A 16,974-nucleotide genomic window follows, 5' to 3' on the forward strand; every position below is an offset into this window, starting at 1 on the left:
CGGTGTTGCGTGTAAAATAACTGAAAATTATTGGATATCTCAGGGCGCGTTCCCCTCTCCCCTTTCCGATAGCACACGGCACACGGGGTTGCATTTCGCACTCCGAACCACGTATATACATCCGTGTATATCGGATGGTGATCTTTGTTTATGTGCTTGCCTTCACTCGCTTTCTTCCCCCCCCCTCCTATTGTGTGTCCTTCTCCCCACAAAATATGTTAACACACATTTGTGCATTCGTGCGTGCACATTCAAAATGAAACGTGTCACTGTCCGTACATGTACCAAATGAATGACACGAAAGAACAGAAACAAACTGCTACCATCAGTCTGTCAACGATGGAAGAAAAGATGACGAAGATTGACACTGTGATTGGGTCAGCCCTCTTCGGTGCCAACAGACCAAAGGAAACGGGGACGCCGTACACAAGCGCGGGTGGGGGCGAGGTGTACTTCAATCCCTCCAACCTTCTTGGCTACGTGTGGAACTATGTTAAGGATGAACGTGCTCGTGGAGACTCCAGTGGAATGGGTGTGTCTGGACCGGACCTCCACATGCGACCTCCGCAGTGGATGGAAGACAAAAATGTTTCCATTGATGGTACGCCGCTGACGGAGGAAGAACTCAGAGCACCCAACTTTTGGCAGACAAAGTACAAACGCGAGCTCGACATTGGGGAAGCTATTCAGGAGGTTAAGCGAACCCGACGGACGGAGGCTACACACGATATTGTTGGCTCCATATCGTGGCTTGGGCGCAAACTGGGATGGTCGGAGCCACTGGACGAACAGTACGCTCGTAAAAAGGTGGAGGAGCGTTACCGACTTCTCGGAGGCCAAGATACCACAGGTTCGGTTGTGGATGAAGCGACGACGGGACAGAAAATAGGGGTAGCCACACCATGGAAGGTTTTGCTTGAGTCCGTAGAGACTGGAAGACCCGTTGCGAAAGTGGCGAATGAGCGTCGGCTGTGTGTCGACTTTTACGGTGTTGATCATTTTTTCGACGCACGACTCCCACTTATCTGGTTCACCACAAAATGCGGCATCGCCGTGGGAATCATTCAGGGATCACTCAAGGCTATCCAAGCGGTGAACGTCGACGTGCAGTTTCTTAAAGCATCCGGCGTAGGGATCCTTTCCATTCTTAACATGTCAGTGTTTGCCAGTGTCGTAAAGTGGGGTGGAAATTGTGCTCTCTTCTCAACGGCGTTTTGCTTTGGGGATAGTCTTGCAACATCTTTGAAGTACTTTTTATTGCCTCCACATGATGCACGGCAGCGTAGCATCCTCAACTACTCTCTCGGGTTTGCCATGTCTGGCTCCACAGTCGGTATCTTACCGTGGTGGATCCTAAGTGACATGAGCTTGGCCTTTCGGCTCAGTGTTTCCGGTGCTTTCGTGGGTGGCATACTCGGCCTTGCAGTCGGAACTGTCATGCGCCGTCTGGTAATACTCAATACGACACGGCTGGAGGCAACAAATCGAGAGCTTCGACGTTATGAGGCCCTCATGCGTCGCCAGCGTTGCTGGGTGGAAGAAGAACGGTTAAAGGCAACGAATCAGAGGCTTGTGTGGTGGTAAGGTTGTGTACACACACACACATCGTTTTTAATTAGTTGTGCTTACCTGACTGGTCGCTCGTACTGAGGGGAAAGTGCTGCTCATTTCCTTCATGGAGAAAAGATTCTACCGCAACTGCTCACGTGATCCTTACCCAACTTGAGTTAGCCTGACTTTTAAAAAAAAAAACTGCGGCGCACATTGCTGACGACATCATCATATTCAATTTTTACACATGCCCATTAACAAGTATTCGTAACCACCTCCAGGGGGGAGTGCAGCAAATAAAAGGGAATAGCGCAAAGGCGGGGCTGGAGAAATTAAAAGGTGGAAAGGCGTAGCGAATGAACAGGGGGTCGGTGGCCGGCGCTATTGCTCTCAAACGGCGATGTCATCATGTAATTGACGCATTGGGTGCCAGGACTCCGCCAGAAGCGTTTCTTTTCCGCGGGAATGCTTACATGGCTTTGGGCCAGCCGTACTTTGCCTTAGCGGACTACAACACGGCGGCTCAAGTGTTGCAGCTATCGGGCCAGCATCAGCAGCGCTGTCAGGAAGCACTGCTGCGCTTCCCGCCGCACCAAGTAGGTGTCTACCCGGCCGACAACTCACACCTACACATTCATGTGCATCCATACCTCAACGAGGAATGCGAAGTGAAACAAATTGATGCCGTGATCGGTCGTGGAATTGTGGCGAGGGAAAACCTCAAGAAGGGCACAGTTGTAATCCAGCGGGCCGAACCTTGGATGCGGTACCCGGTTGCTGACGGCCTCTGCGCACTGTGCACCAAACCTCTGCCAGAGAGGTTCTTTACATGCACAAACCCCCGTTGCCACGAGGAATACTGCAGCCGCGATTGTAGAACAATAGCTCTTTCTCGTTATCACTCTCGTACTTGTCGCATAGAGGGTTTGCAAGCTATCGAACTTGACTTATTCTCACAAATGAAATCATCTGAAGCAGCTACAGACAAAAACTCAGCGGCCGCCCAACTGCTGATGCTGCGTGTTTTAGCTGCATCGCTGCAGCAGCAAATTGTTCCTTCAGCGCTGAGTGAAGTGCGTATTCTAAGCGGTAGGTTGCTCTTCTCCCCAGCAGCCCTCGCAGGAAAGTTTCTGGAAATCTACGAACGTTTCACCAGGGCATGTTCCACCTCCACCTCCATTCCCTACGAGGAAATGATTGGAGTTTTGGCGCGTGTGACAACCAACTGTTTCCACCGGGAGAATTGTGTAGAGCTGAGCCTTCCCCGCTCTCTCCTGAACCATTCGTGTGACGCAAACGTAGCGGAGGATGCTGAAACGGGGGAGATGAGAACGACGCAGGATGTCGCACGGGGTACAGAACTCACCATTAATTACTATCCACAACTGAAGGAACTGAATTATAAAAGCCGCTCGAGAGAGCTCGAGCGGCGTGGCTTCGTTTGCTGTTGTTCCCGATGCAGGAGGGAGAGGTAACCTTACCGCACAGGCTTTGTTGTGAAACCACCGGCTGTGTGGTTGAGAAGGTGCGCGGTATCCTTGTCTGTTTATGGTGCGTGAGTGGTGGAAAAGTTTCCGATGTCCGAATCTCGTGACCCTTCGGCAACCGTGTAATGAGCAACCCACAAAGCGCTCGCGCATCCGAAAAAAAGTTGAGTTTCCTTGCGCGAGGGCCCCCTAAATGTGTGATTCCCCGAGGTTTATTTTTTTTATTATTATCCCCTTTCTTTGTGGATGACTTTGCAATTTCTTTCCCAGTGCGTGTATGGCTGTAGTGAAGCATAATAGCACATAGGAAAAAGCGTGTAGGGTTTTATTATATTACAACCGGCTTCATAACGATGCTTAAAACCGTGCTACTACTTGACGGAAGTGAGGCGGTGAACTGCTCTTTGGACTACCTCCCCACGCGGCTGATTGCTCTCCGCCCTCAGCTCAACAAATTTGTGCACACCTACCTCGATGCCAATCCCTTAGCATCACTCGGTGTCGTTGTGATGCGAGACGGTGTGGCCCAACGCCTTATCCCTTGCACAACGAATGCCACAGACATTGTACAAACTCTGGAGCTGAAGTATTTTCGATTTGGTGGCTCAGGGGCAATGTCGTTGGAGAATGGACTGCGCATGGCCCTTTCCGAGCTGGTGGACCTCAGGCGGATTGCAAAGCGACTGCGAGAAAATAACTCGGGTTCCACTGGCAGCGACGTGCAGGAGGATGTCACGTCGCGTCTTCGTATAGTTCTCGCCTCGTCATCGGTAACCATTGTGGACCCACTAGACGTTTTTGCTGTGCAGAAAATCGTAGCCCAACTTAGAGTGCGTGTCGACGTTATTTCGTTCTGCGGAGCCGTACACGTTCTTCAGGAGGCTGCAGTCCTCACGGGCGGATCTCTACATACCCCCATGAACTATGAGCATCTCACGGAAATATTACGGCACTTGGCGTCACCCGAAGGAGGAAGCGCCCGGCATGTCGATGTGCAGCCAGCTTTGATCCAAATCGGCTTCCCCATGTATGTAGGGGATGAAGCCGAGGGGAAGCGCTACCTGACTTGCCCACAATGCGGACTCATCCAAACATCCATTCCGTCAACCTGCTCCCTTTGCAAATTGCTACTCTTTAGCGTCCCACTAATTCACGTCACCTTCATCACGCGGAATGAACTGTGTGCGCCCTCGCAAAAAGTCGAGCACGTTACGAAAAAGAAAACAACGGCAGCCGCTGGTGGTGCAGCGGATACCGCGCGCTGTTCACTCTGTCAGCGAAAGCTGGCCGGTGAGGATGGGGGAGGATACTGGTGCTGTGGTTGTTGCCTTTGCGAACGTTGTGAAGCATGTGAAACCTATATTCGGGAAAATTTAGGCCTCTGCCCGACTTGCGTTGCCACCTCGTGACGTTCCAGCACCGCCAAAGCAGTCCGAGTGCACACACGAACGTGCATCTGTTTTTGGTCTCATCACGTTCAGTTTTCTATGCCCGCAGCATAATTCAGTGGTATTCCCCCTACCCCATCCTGTTGAGTGCGCTCGCCGCCTAACCGTGTGGTGTTTCCATATCTGCCCTTCTATCGTTTTCTGTTCTCCGCATCACTGCCGCTCATGGGCCTTCCAACATGGGTCAAATGATTTGGTCGACGCCTCCTCCTTAAAATGGTGAAATATCGCCACAACTAGTGGTCAAACATGTGGCGGCGGACGCCAACTCTCGCTTCCTGTTTGTCGGCGGCGCAGGCGCTCGTGCCCTCGACGTGGCGGTCCGCCCCTTCCGGGTGGTTTCTCGTCCCACAGTCCAACACAACTGAGGGTGATGAGCTTTGCGTGGCCAAACTCTTTCTGTTCCTCAACCATGCCGCACAATACATGTTTCTCGGTAAAGTTATGGCGCTTGCCGAAGAAATCCAATGTGTTCCCCGCCTCGAGTGGTTCTATGCGGAGCTGTACTTTACCCTCCCTCCAACCCCAGCTGCCGAGCGGTTGGCATGTTACATGAACGATCAAGAACGCCTTCGCTGCGGCTTGCGGAACCAGTCGCGTGGGACGAGTGCCTCAGGCCTTCTGTGGAGCAAAGAGCTTAACAAGCGTGTGGAAGAGCGTGCGACTGAGGACTTTTGCTGGCTTCTTACGGATGACCAACGGAAGACGGAGAAATTCCTTCAGGAGACGTACATCCAGTGGCACCACCGTGCGGACTATTTGGTAACGCGAAAAAGTCGCGAAAAAAGGGAATTCCGGCAAGATTTGACACTCCATCAGGTCATTCAAGAGGGACAAGAACGGAAAAGAAGGATGCAACGGCGGCGCTCGCGTGATGAGAGTCGCGAGGTGAACATCGCAGCAGGAAAGGAAAGTGAATGGGACAACTTCACTCATGACGTCCTGCCGCGGGACCTTCGAGAAGCATTGGATCGTGAGAGTGATGGGATGGAGGATGTACGCATTTCCCGCGCAGGAACTGCCACAGGGGGTTGGAACCGTGGTTACCGCACCCACCCCAACTTCCGCTAACAGGACGTACCGGGGAGTGAATTAGAACGGACCAGGAGTTAATCTTTGTGCGTTGTGACTTTCAGTGTGTCTATCATAGTGGGGCCCTTGTAAGTGTAAGCAACGAGCAGTAGGCCTCGATAAAAACATTTCTACCGGTGGTTTTGAAGATTGTTTGCCAACGGCGATCCGCTGCGGACCCCGGTTCTGTCGTGCTTCTTGTTCCGATGCCGCCCGGCGCAGCACCTGTTTGCCTCGATGTTGAATGCACGAACGCCCATGTGCTTCTAACCATCTTTTTCCTGTGTTCCCGCGCATTGTTAAGCACTGGGGTGAAAAGGGGTGAAGGCAAGGCACGGTGAAGTTAGTTAGACCTCATGAACACAGTGAAAGTTCTGTTACGGAAAAGGGTGGTGCGTGCGGGCGCATTTGAGGATACGGCCCTCGCGCTCACAAACGCTCACAGCGCTGGAGCAGAAGCCAGAGGTCGGCCTATAGTTCTGCAGAGTTTGGATGAGGTAGCGCAAGTCACACCCACAATATCTTTTAGCGGGCGCCAGCTATGGAACTCAACAAAACTTCTTAGGGAAAACGGGAATGTCCGTCGTTCCCACGGGGCCTGCGTCGTTGGCGGTGCCTCTGCCATCAGACGCGTATGGAGAGATTACAAGATTCGCCCCAACGTTGTTTATGTCCCCGATACCGAGCCCACAGTTGCGTCATGGTGCCTGGAAGATGAACTTCCCACCTGCATAGTTCGCTGCTCCCCTGTTGAGATCAATCGCGGGTTGCTTAGTGCTGAACTGGCTGATGGGCACGCAGCTGAGTTTCCGATTCCCGCATCCCCTTCGGTTGAAACGTTTCTTGGGGAAGGTAAGCCCTCTCGCCTCGCATCGATGCTGGTCTTGGTTGGTCTCCGCATACCCAGCAACGTTGGCACACTCATACGGGCTGCAGTTGAAATGGGTTTTGAGAGCGTGCTTCTGATCAATTGCTTGGATCCCTTTGGTGAAAAAGCATTGCGCGCCAGTGAGGGCACTGTTTTCTCCCCCCAGTTTAAGATTTTTGAGCCGGGCAGCGATCCGGTTTCCGCATTAAACAGCATTGCCGTGGAGCATAACCTTCTGCCCTTGTTGGCCCTCCCCTCCCAGAAGGCTGAGACGGCGTTCGAGGTGGCGAAGAACTTGCACAAAATCAATGCCATGAGGCGTTCGCAGGAAGCGGAGGGAGACGCGGCAGCATCACATAACCACATCGGGCCACTGCTGATTCTGGGGTCGGAGGCAAAAGGCCTGCGGGACCTTGCAGGGGAGTGGTCGGTGCCCCGCAAGTTTGTTTCGGTTCCGCTGCCGAATTCTACCGTCGAATCTCTCAACGTGAGTGTTGCAGGTTCTATTCTTATTCACGCATTTCGACCAGCTGCGGAAAAACACTTCGTCGAATTGGAGGAGTCGGCACGTCCAAGAACACTTGGAGACGGGCCCCTCCTCTTGCGTTGATGGGCCGCGATTTGTTAAATTGCGCACGGTGCCAAGCGATAAATAAATGTGTGAAAGGAAAGTTCTCAAATGTTTCAACGGGTGGCCTTGTCGTCGAAGCTTTGCGGATGTGGGTTAGGGTTAGGGTTAGGGGCCGCAGTTTCCAATCGTCACGCCACATTAAATTTTCTAAACGTTTTGTCCCCCGCTCGCCCCTTCGCGATTGCCGGTCTGCCTTTTTTTCTTTTTTTACCTGATGCCTCCTCTCGTCACCTCCCTTTTCAACTCGCACCTCAAGATGAAGCACTTCATGGAACCTGGCCGCCTCATTGTGCGAGTGCGTGACCCCTCAAAAGAGAAAATCCTGAACAGTCCCATACGTAATGTCAGCCGCGTTGGGCATAGTGCTTGACTAAGAGCGCGTCCAGAAATTGCACCACCGTCGTCCTTTTTTCCCTCTGGTAAGGTTTGGTGTCGGCGCCCGACGGGAATGTCCTCAACACCTGGGCGCTCCACCGCTGAAAACAAAAAAAAAGTGGTCTTCTCCGGCAATAAGGTATTTTCAATTCCAAAGGTCCCCTTTCATCCCCGTGATATTTCCCGATTTTCCAACTACCACCACCCACCCCGGACGGTGCAACCGGCCCGTCGGCAACGGGGCCTGGCTAACTTTGCTCCGATTGTCCTTCAAAATGGAAGGCCGATGAAGAGTCGTGGCGATGAGGCTGTCGTCACGACCCTTTACTGTGTAATATACGGTGCTGCTTTGGCTGGGCCGCACCGTTGCTCCTATAGCTCAGTCGGTTAGAGCGTGGGTCTAATAAGCCCAAGGTCACAGGTTCGACCCCTGTTGGGAGCACGTTTTTCAGTGCGGGAGACTGTGCTTGTTGAAGCTAAAGGCAAAAAACTGCTGAGGGTGGGGTTCGAACCCACGAAGCAACCGCATGAGAACTTAAGTCTCACCCCTTTGACCAACTCGGGAACCCCAGCGGCACGTTCGCCCGGCTAATCAAACTAGGGCCAACATTCTCCACACAAACTAATTTCCAACAGATTTGAGCACTGTGGCGTTATGTGTCAAAAAGCACTCCCACCTGGACTCGAACCAGGGTTATCGGATTCAGAGTCCGAGGTGATAACCGCTACACTATGGGAGCGACGGTCCCAACGACTACTTGAAGCAACTATCAAAACCGAATTAAAGATATACAGAAAGGAACATTTTGTACATTTTCGCTGCGCCCGCGCTCCCATAGTGTAGCGGTTATCACCTCGGACTCTGAATCCGATAACCCTGGTTCGAGTCCAGGTGGGAGTGCTTTTTGACACATAACGCCACAGTGCTCAAATCTGTTGGAAATTAGTTTGTGTGATTGGGTATTGCAAGAGACCCCGCAGCTCCTATAGCTCAGTCGGTTAGAGCGTGGGTCTAATAAGCCCAAGGTCACAGGTTCGACCCCTGTTGGGAGCACTTTTTCTCTACCTATCAGTTCGTTGTTTTCACGTGTAGCTCTGAACGTTCGCGTGCTGGGCTCGTGTTCTTGGAAGGAAACTGACTGGCTCAGCATTCCCGTCGTTGCGACCAATTTTTCATAGTTTCATAAAAGAAGCAAGCTGAAACATTTTACTTAGTGAAGCTGTTTCCTGCAACGTCCAGAAAACGAATATCTAAAGGAGGGCGGCTGTTTACCGCGCTAGGGGCCTTTTATTAAGTGCACACCCGACGCCAAAGACATGCGAGCACTCCTTCTACTCCCTCGGATGCTGCTCTTTCTTGGTTCTAGCAAACGGTGCTTCTCCTAAGTTGCCAATCAAAAGTGAGCACCCGTTTAATTTATTTACGAGAAGATATATCGCATGGCGGGGGTGCGTTGCCAATATTTTTCCTGGGAGCAGCGGAAAAGCGGCATGTAGCACCAGACCCATCCTCCTGGGCCCGTGAGCAGTTGCAGGGCTCTAACAACACTGACGCACTGGCGCTTGCGGCCCCGCTCGTGCTGACGTTTAAGGGCTCCATCGCTTCAATATCGGCATCTTTTCGTCCGTGGAAAACACCAGTCCGGAAGAGGGGTTTTCCGAGTATAAAGAGTGGTGAAATCAACACTCTACTATGTACGAGCTTTTACGCTGACTCCTTCCCCAACCCGTGAGGGTTGTGAACGCTCTTTAGCACCGGGTGGCACAGTTGGACGTGGGGTTGCGGATTTAACACAAACCCATAAGCATGAGTGCACACCTTTTGTGATAGAACTCCATGTTTGGCATTCCACCACACTGCAAAAGGGGTAGAACCTCACAGCATATTCGTGACACACACGAAACCGCAACGCCTTAAAGCAAATTTCGGCATCTATCAGTGTGAGAATCGGTATTTTGCGTCAGGGATCGCTTTTGTACTCTCTTCCAGTCCGTGGTCAAACTGCAAACCGATCTCCGCTTTTGGCGAGACCATGATCGTTGCCCGGGATGGAGCCGCATTCTCCATCGGTAATTGAATTAGCTCGTTTGGTGCCCGCCTTGCTCTCAGCGGTTTGATCCGCATTGTGCCGAAAGCCCGCCTACCAAGTTAACACGCAGCATACCCTCAGGAGGGGCTTTCATGGACCGCAAATGATGTGATAGAGATGTTCGGGCCGAATCGCATGTGTAGTGCCCCTGCCCCACGGCATAACGCTCTGTAGAAAATGTCAGTGAGACAGGGCTCGCGACAGCACTGGACGCTCCTTCACCGTTTCTGCCGCTTCCAGTGGAATGCCACAGAGGATAAATGGAATGATGAAAAATCCGGAAAGGGGAAGGAAGGGGTAAGTCAGTGACTTTTCAGCTCCAACTTCACCACAACCAAGGAGGAAAAGCGATTAAAAAAAACGTGTGTTAAGCAGGTTGCCGTTGGCCTTACTGACACCTAACGAGAGGAATAGGTTTGCACAACTCGTAGGGAAGAGCATCAGCAAAGTAGTAGTAACGGCGATTCTGTGAGACTATGGCTAGTGCCGGTCGAGTGCTGCAACGCACATGGTAAACAAACATGGCTTTGTGCGAGCTGATGCCCTCCGGAGGATCAAGTACGGCGATGCAACACCTGCAGTGGACATCCCCCCGGAGCCCCCTCCAGTGGTGGCGATCGTTCCTCTACCATCGAGCACACGAGTCCCGATGAGACCGCAGGTGCTTCATTGTACCCTCTGTGCCTCCAAATTCGCAGTGCCAGGCCGACTATTACACCACCTTCAAATAATACATGGCATAGGCAGCAGTAGTTGCCGCGTGAAAAGGGGGCGGGAGAACGAGGACTCAGTGCAAGGAGATGGTAGCGCCCCAGCAGCGCCAGCCCCTCAGGAAACACGGAAGCTGCCGTTTCAATGTGACCTATGCGAGGCGAGCTTCGGTACACGCTCTTCCCTGTCACTACACAAGAAATTCAAACATAAGAGCATAGTGACGGAGGACGGTACCGTAATGGTAGTGCAATTCCCTCGTAAGCGTCCCCGTGAGGGAAACGTTGACGTCCCGGGGAAAGGCGAGGTGCAGTGTGGTGTGTGCCAAAAAGTGCTCAGTTGCAGGGACTCCCTCATCCGACACTGTAAGGCTTTCCACAAAGGTGAGGGAGTCGAGCTTAAATGCAGCAAAAGCACAAAATTGTGTGCCACTGATTCCCCGCATACAAACACATCCATGTTGGTGTGCCCGACATGCGGAAGGTAGTGTGCTAGCAAAACCAGCCTCACCCTACATCAAAAGAAGATGCACGGTATGAAGGTAGAGCGCGCTGTTACCAGCCAACGCGGCGACTGCGAAGAAACGTCGCTGCACTTGATGAGCTGTCCCGGTTTGAAGGAGTTACGTGTCAGGTTTGCGGTAGAAGGTGTGTGTGTGCAGGATATATGCTTCTCCAAAAGGCTGGCGCAATTTCTCATTGCGGTTGGACGGAGCCGGCCACAGGTGAAGTCCTCCCCCAATGTATCAGTCATACAACCCACTCTCCCTTCTGCAACTTTCCTCCTTATTGCCGAGTGTGGAGCTAGCAGGAAAAGCACAGGACGCAGGAATAGTCCAGACACCCTCAGAGACAGAGGGGGTATGCTGTCAACAAGCAACATAAACAGAAAGAGGGGGAGAGAATAATAAACGAATAACAAAAATCAAAACAAAAGGATTGCTAATTGACATCTTTTGGAGAGTCTGGGGTGGGGGCTTCTCGTCCCATCTGCTGTATTCCGTTTAACTGCGGAGCTACGACAAAAAATTATAGATGATAGGGATGGATTGAAAAAGGAAAATCCAAAACACCCACCAGTAACAGTACAGTCGAGGCGCTTGCGGTGGTGGCAATAATGGCTGTGGCATTGTGGGGAAACCGTTGCAAACGCCTGAGGAGAGCTTCAAATTAAACATCGACCACGCCAATCCAATATCACTTCCTGTCCTGACGATTTTTGTTCATTCCCCCTGTTTCTAGTTACACCTTCAAACGGATACACACAACAAACTTACATTTACTTGATCACATCAGGAAGGACATATATTGCTCCTCCCCCCTTTTTTACAATCTAGTGACTCCTTCGCTTTTATTCCCTGTACGAGACGTTGCAGATTCTTTATGCGTAAAATCGTTCTTCTCTTCGTATGTGAAAACAAGTTTATTTCATTCATCCATCGTTATTCTCATTAGTCGATTGAGGTCCCTGCAGGTTATCCTTGTTATCATTTTGTTATTGTTTACATCTACTGCGACATCATGATTGCTTGAAGAAGTCACTCGCATTGGTGAGCTACGGTGGCATTATATTCAGGAAGGATATATTATTCGGAGTGGTTACTAAGGAAAGCCTCTGCAGTTTTTAACTTCTAAGCCTTAGATGAAAATAGACACGTTATGAAAACATATGTGTATTTCTGCATGGCTTCGTGCGTACATCACAGTACCAAAATGTATTTTTCCTTTTATTGATTCTCCCCCCAGCCGGTAGTTCCCCTCCAGAAAGCATCCGATGCCACATTGACAAACGTGCTATATTATCCCCAAACACGAAGACACGTAAGTAGCATTATCTCGGACTGGTGGGATACTGTTCGGGCTGCGAAACTAATTCTCGTGATCTGTTTCCTATCGAAATGAGAATAATACTCACGCAACGGCAATCACAAGCAATCCGCTTCACAGTTTCTGTGGAACGAAATGAATTTTCCCCCTTCCTATTTCTTTATATGCTACGCTAATGTAATGTTTGAATGAGCGGCCCATACTCACAGTACCCATCACACTAATTCCCCATACACTCACTAAGCAATTCACATAATTATACACTATCGCCCACTGGTTGACACCAAACCGCTGAACCGTATTGAGATGTGTTGACGCGGTGGCCTAAGCATACGGAAGCACTCCCCTTTTTCTACAGATCCTCAAGGTCAATCCTTGCAGAAACTGCTCGATCTTGGTGTTATCGGAATTTTAGAGAGATAAATTGTGATTACTCTATGGTAACATATCCGTTGTGCTTAATTTTTTTTCGGAATGTTTTCTACCCTCACTAATTCTTCCTGGCCGGTTTTCCACCACTGGAGAATCAATGTATTATATTTCTTTATTTTTCTTTTTGTAGGTGTACGTGGGCCAACTATGCTTGACCACAGGGAAAATGGCATGGCTAAGGAAAAGGACTAAAAACCTGTGCTTACATCTTGGGTCTGCTTTCTATTATTCAGATTCTTTGGAACACTGTGAACGGGAATGTGTTTTATAGTTATTTTGCTTTGTTTTTTTTATATTTAAACTTTTTTGTAATGGGCTGAATATTTTTTTGTGCTGTCGAGGATTGTTATTTGCTGGTGGTAGTGGCTCATTTTATTTTATTTTGGCGTGTGTAGAATGAGAATGTTAGGGTTGCAGGTGTGTCGCTGCGACGCCCGAAATAATTTTGTGGAAAATTGCTTTACCACTCGAGGTGTCATAATTGAAGAAATGATTCTCTTTTTCTACACTTAAAAACTTCCCGCTTTTGTTTTTTGTCGTTGTTTATTTATTTGTTTATTTAATTTGTCCCACCCCTTCTGGAGCCGATGAGGTAATTTCTGCATCTGTTTTTTTTTTTTGCAGATCGCACATCATTATTCCAATGAGTCAAATGTACTTTCCGTCCCGCATTCTCCATTTTCTATGCTTCCCATGTATTCAAAACTATGCCATCATTTATTTCAGACAGCACGTGTGTCTTTAACCTTAACAGTAGTCATTTGATGGTCATGTTTTTTAGCATATCTGTGAGTATTTAATGCACATTTCCTCTCACTTTTCCAATGCATTTTTAATTGCAGCTAAACATACGTGACAACATGTGGTAATGTTAAAGGGATAAAGAGGGAAAACAATTAAAAGAAAAGAAAAGAAAGAAACGAGGGAAAGAGGAAGTAAGAAAAATAAGCATGTGAAACAGAAGGGTGAAAAAATAAAATAAAAATAAATAAATGACAATAAGAAGCACCATAAAGGGGGCGCAAGCAAGAGAAGGGAAATGGATCCGCGAAAGGTTTTCACGCGTACCCAGTGAGAGTAAAACAAGAAAAATAACAACGGTACAAAAAATAATAAAAAGAAGAAGGCATACGCACCTCAACGGGGGAAAAAAGAATGGAAGGAAGAAAGGGAAAACTCCATCAACCCCTCGTTTCGTTTTCACGTATTCTTCTTCAAAGCGTATAAACAAATAAATTAGAAGTTATATATATATAAATATATATTATTTATTAATAGAAATTCAGAAAATCACACTTCATCTGTTCGACTTCTTTTAATTAAACGCACCGTACGAATGGCAGCCCGGCGGGTCATTTCATTTCCTCTTCAGAACCAACTTTGGTGTGTGGGATGACGGTTCCGGCAACAGTAACAAAAAAAAAAACAAAATTTTTTTAGCGGCGAATACAACGAAGCCGCACCACCATCATACGTTTCTTTTTCTTTTTTCCCCTCTCATATGGACACGCGCACACATGTGCATTTTTTAAATTTTTCTTTCGTTTTAAGGGACGGGGTCTCACATCACACGGTGGCTTCCGAATGTAAATGAGAGAAAACGAGAAAAATTGCAGAGGGGAGTTTAAATAAAACAATGAAGGAATTTGTGCTTTTGCTTTCGACCCTTCTTTCCGCCTTTGGAACTATCAGTCAGTTGCTTTTATATACAGCTGCATGTCATCACAACAGTCGCCATACTGAAGCATAAGCGGAGAACCAATAATACGAGAAATAAATAAATAAATACAAATCAATAAATATATTTATATTTATATATCAATGAAGGAAAAGAAAAAAAAAAGAGCAAAAATTTAGAAAATCAAAAAATAGAAACAAAAAGGGAAAGGGAAAGGGTCGGTAAGAGTAATACAAATAGACGAAATAACAACTAGAATTTGAAACTCCCAAACGTATACACTAACATACTAGAATAATAATAATAATAATGATAATAATAAACGCATATTATATATGAACTAAAGTGAAGAGAAGGGGAGGGAAGCACACGTGCGTGTGCGTATACAAAATGCAGAACATTTTAGCTGGAAATGATGGCAGTAATGGCGCCTACAAATGAGAAACTGGATGAGGCCACAAGAAACATCCATCCATATCCCAATTGCCAACCATCTTCTTCTAAGCAACTGAGGCACGGTTGTGAGTCACACCATTCATTTTTGTACCAATCCAAAAGGAGACCAAACACCACACCACTGCAGCACGCCGCCAACAGAAAATACGTCACGAGCGGTACCCTCAGGAAACTATGCGTACCGAAGAAGAAAATACACATGAAAAAGTTCATAAAGTTAAGCGAAGCAGCCACAATACTCAGGCCCTCCACTACCTGAATGTGGAAACGGCCATAGTTGCATGTAAAGTAATCCTCATAGAGAATGATGTCATCCGTATCGCCCGCTTCGTTTTCATGTGGCTGATCCTTCTTTCTTTTACCAACGCTATCATCAGCCTTAGTGGCACGACTCGTGCCGTTTTTATTAATGCTGTTACTAATATTTATGTTTTTCTCTTCACCTCCATCAGCGCTTTCGCTTATATCTTCCATATCATACTTCCATAATGTAATGATGCCGGGCCTCTCGCCTTGTGCTTCGAATATTGGTGTTAAAAACGTCAACCCCGTCAAGGCGAGGGAAAAGATGGAAAATATGAGAGCAAGAAGGCGACACTTACGCACCACAAAACTTCCCATTCCTAAACTGTTAAATAATGCGAGGCCGCCCTTCACTCTACTTCCGCTCTGGTCACCACCAATGGTAGCAATAATTTTTTTTTTTAAATATATATATATATATATATATATATATATATATATATAGTAATAATAGTAATAGTAACAATGATAATGCTTTTGTTGTTGCTGTTGTTCAGCAGGTCTCTATTCACTCGGCGAAAGTCTTCGTACACACACGCACACACTCAGCTTTTTCCTATTTTTGTATATGTGAAGAAACGAATAGATAAAGTCACGAACTCAAATTAAATTAAATTAAATTAAACTAATATATATATATATATATATATAGAAATATATTAATATCTAAATATTTTTTTTTATGCGCGTATGTATTTTATTTACACTTCCCCGTTTACCCACTGTGCTGGAGTGAAATGAGAATTGTTGTTGTTCTTTTCTTTTTTCTTTTTTTGTCTTTCCCTTTTGTCCTTCGGCAGGTGGCGGACTTCCCCCGTCCCCTCCTTCAATTTGTGGCTAAATGTTAAAAAACTAACAGTAACAACAACAACAGGAAAGAAGAAAAAAAAAAGAGAGAGAAAACGAAGCAAAATAATTAAAAAAATAATAATAATTAAAGGAAAAAAACGAAACAAATATGCACAAATATAAACATTAATATATAATAAAAACCGTGTGAACAAAAAAATTTTTAAAAATGTGACTTGCAGGTGATAAAATCGGTTTAAACTTCACATACCCCCGTCTTTTATTTTATTTTTTTTACTTTCGTCTTTTTTCCGTCTTTGTTTCTCCCTGTTTTTCTTTCTTTTCTTTTTTTTTCGTTTCGTTTGTTAACCGTCTTGCGCATCTAAAATGCACACATGTGCCAAAAGTATCAAGCCGTTTAAATATAAATATAAACATATTTATATTTACTTTTTTAAACAAAGAAAAAAAAAGAAAAAAAAACGTAAAAGAACAACAACGACCAAAAAAAAAAAATAATACAAAAATACAGAAAGAAAAAAAAACATTGAAGTAATCCTCCCTTTTTTTTTCCCCCCCTCGGATACACGGGCATATGGACACACACACACAAAAAATAATAATAATAAATAAATAAATAATAGAGCAGCACCAAATGAAAGAAAAAAACAAAAAAAAAGGGTAATGAAGAAGTAAAACAGTAAACTTGTAAATGGGGGAGGACAAATAAATGAAACACTGAAAACTAAACGCCTGCATGAACTTTCTCATTTCTTTTTTTTTATTTTATTTTTCTTTTCTTTTCGCTTTGTTTCTTGGGGTGCTTTTCCTTTCCTCCTTTTCATACCTCTCTTCTCTTCTTTTTATTTTTCTTTTTTTTTTTTGGTTGCTTGATGTTATACATTTAGTTATTTTATTTCGGTTGTCGGATCCTTTTTTTTTTTTTCTTCCTCCTCCCCTCAAAAAAAAAAAAAAATCGGTGTTGGGCACCATGTGCTGGCGATGGATCGGGTGTGCGTAAAACATGAATCAGAAAGTTAAATAAAGCCCAAATTCTCGTGGACTTGGTCCAAAAAATTTTTTTTTTTAAAGTTTGCCATTTCAAATGTTTTGTTCCTTCCTTATTTCCTTCACATGAAATAACTCCGGTGGTGGGCTATTCTCTTTCACTCCCCTTCATTTAAATTAAATTAAGTTTTCTTCACCCACAGCCAATCATACGCCAAGCCACTACTGCCGTTAATACCCTCGAACATAG

General features: G+C 46.8%; 6 protein-coding genes and 5 non-coding genes across 11 annotated transcripts, besides 18 other annotated features; 8 read left to right on the forward strand and 3 right to left on the reverse strand.

Annotated features, from left to right (window-relative positions):
- Window positions 1-16,974: part of a sequence feature (sequence corresponds to BAC RPCI93-30K1) that runs on past both edges of the window.
- Window positions 280-1,584, forward strand: Tb927.8.6520 (hypothetical protein, conserved; the record flags this gene model as incomplete). The annotated part of the gene is made up of 1 exon (XM_842389.1): window positions 280-1,584. One exon carries the CDS (start codon window positions 280-282, stop codon window positions 1,582-1,584), a length of 1,305 nt encoding a protein of 434 aa, XP_847482.1.
- On the forward strand, window positions 1,908-3,026 carry Tb927.8.6530 (hypothetical protein, conserved; the record flags this gene model as incomplete). The annotated part of the gene is made up of 1 exon (XM_842390.1): window positions 1,908-3,026. The coding sequence occupies one exon, from the start codon at window positions 1,908-1,910 to the stop codon at window positions 3,024-3,026; it is 1,119 nt and encodes a 372-aa protein (XP_847483.1).
- Tb927.8.6540 (DNA repair and transcription factor protein, putative) lies at window positions 3,392-4,447 on the forward strand (the record flags this gene model as incomplete). The annotated part of the gene is made up of 1 exon (XM_842391.1): window positions 3,392-4,447. One exon carries the CDS (start codon window positions 3,392-3,394, stop codon window positions 4,445-4,447), a length of 1,056 nt encoding a protein of 351 aa, XP_847484.1.
- Tb927.8.6550 (hypothetical protein, conserved) lies at window positions 4,736-5,557 on the forward strand (the record flags this gene model as incomplete). The annotated part of the gene is made up of 1 exon (XM_842392.1): window positions 4,736-5,557. One exon carries the CDS (start codon window positions 4,736-4,738, stop codon window positions 5,555-5,557), a length of 822 nt encoding a protein of 273 aa, XP_847485.1.
- On the forward strand, window positions 5,914-7,035 carry Tb927.8.6560 (hypothetical protein, conserved; the record flags this gene model as incomplete). Its single annotated transcript, XM_842393.1, has 1 exon — window positions 5,914-7,035. The coding sequence occupies one exon, from the start codon at window positions 5,914-5,916 to the stop codon at window positions 7,033-7,035; it is 1,122 nt and encodes a 373-aa protein (XP_847486.1).
- Window positions 7,147-7,167: a microsatellite.
- Window positions 7,800-7,873, forward strand: Tb927.8.6562. Its single transcript has one exon. It is a non-coding gene; the product is annotated as a tRNA-Ile (tRNA).
- Tb927.8.6564 lies at window positions 7,923-8,004 on the reverse strand. Its single transcript has one exon. It is a non-coding gene; the product is annotated as a tRNA-Leu (tRNA).
- Window positions 8,100-8,171, reverse strand: Tb927.8.6566. The gene has a single exon. It is a non-coding gene; the product is annotated as a tRNA-Gln (tRNA).
- Window positions 8,261-8,332, forward strand: Tb927.8.6568. Its single transcript has one exon. It is a non-coding gene; the product is annotated as a tRNA-Gln (tRNA).
- Tb927.8.6572 lies at window positions 8,412-8,485 on the forward strand. Its single transcript has one exon. It is a non-coding gene; the product is annotated as a tRNA-Ile (tRNA).
- Window positions 10,005-11,406: a mobile genetic element.
- Window positions 11,158-11,406: a mobile genetic element.
- Window positions 13,364-13,494: a sequence feature (A-rich).
- Window positions 13,734-13,767: a sequence feature (AT_rich).
- Window positions 14,262-14,363: a microsatellite.
- Window positions 14,315-14,383: a sequence feature (A-rich).
- Window positions 14,462-14,490: a microsatellite.
- Window positions 14,571-15,245, reverse strand: Tb927.8.6570 (hypothetical protein, conserved; the record flags this gene model as incomplete). The annotated part of the gene is made up of 1 exon (XM_842394.1): window positions 14,571-15,245. The coding sequence occupies one exon, from the start codon at window positions 15,243-15,245 to the stop codon at window positions 14,571-14,573; it is 675 nt and encodes a 224-aa protein (XP_847487.1).
- Window positions 15,333-15,371: a microsatellite.
- Window positions 15,530-15,556: a microsatellite.
- Window positions 15,556-15,587: a microsatellite.
- Window positions 15,774-15,920: a sequence feature (A-rich).
- Window positions 15,993-16,080: a sequence feature (T-rich).
- Window positions 16,134-16,165: a sequence feature (AT_rich).
- Window positions 16,173-16,261: a sequence feature (A-rich).
- Window positions 16,328-16,359: a sequence feature (AT_rich).
- Window positions 16,487-16,600: a sequence feature (T-rich).

Source organism: Trypanosoma brucei, chromosome 8 (assembly GCF_000002445.2).
Source record: "Trypanosoma brucei brucei TREU927 chromosome 8, complete sequence".
Classification (NCBI taxonomy): domain Eukaryota; phylum Euglenozoa; class Kinetoplastea; order Trypanosomatida; family Trypanosomatidae; genus Trypanosoma; species Trypanosoma brucei.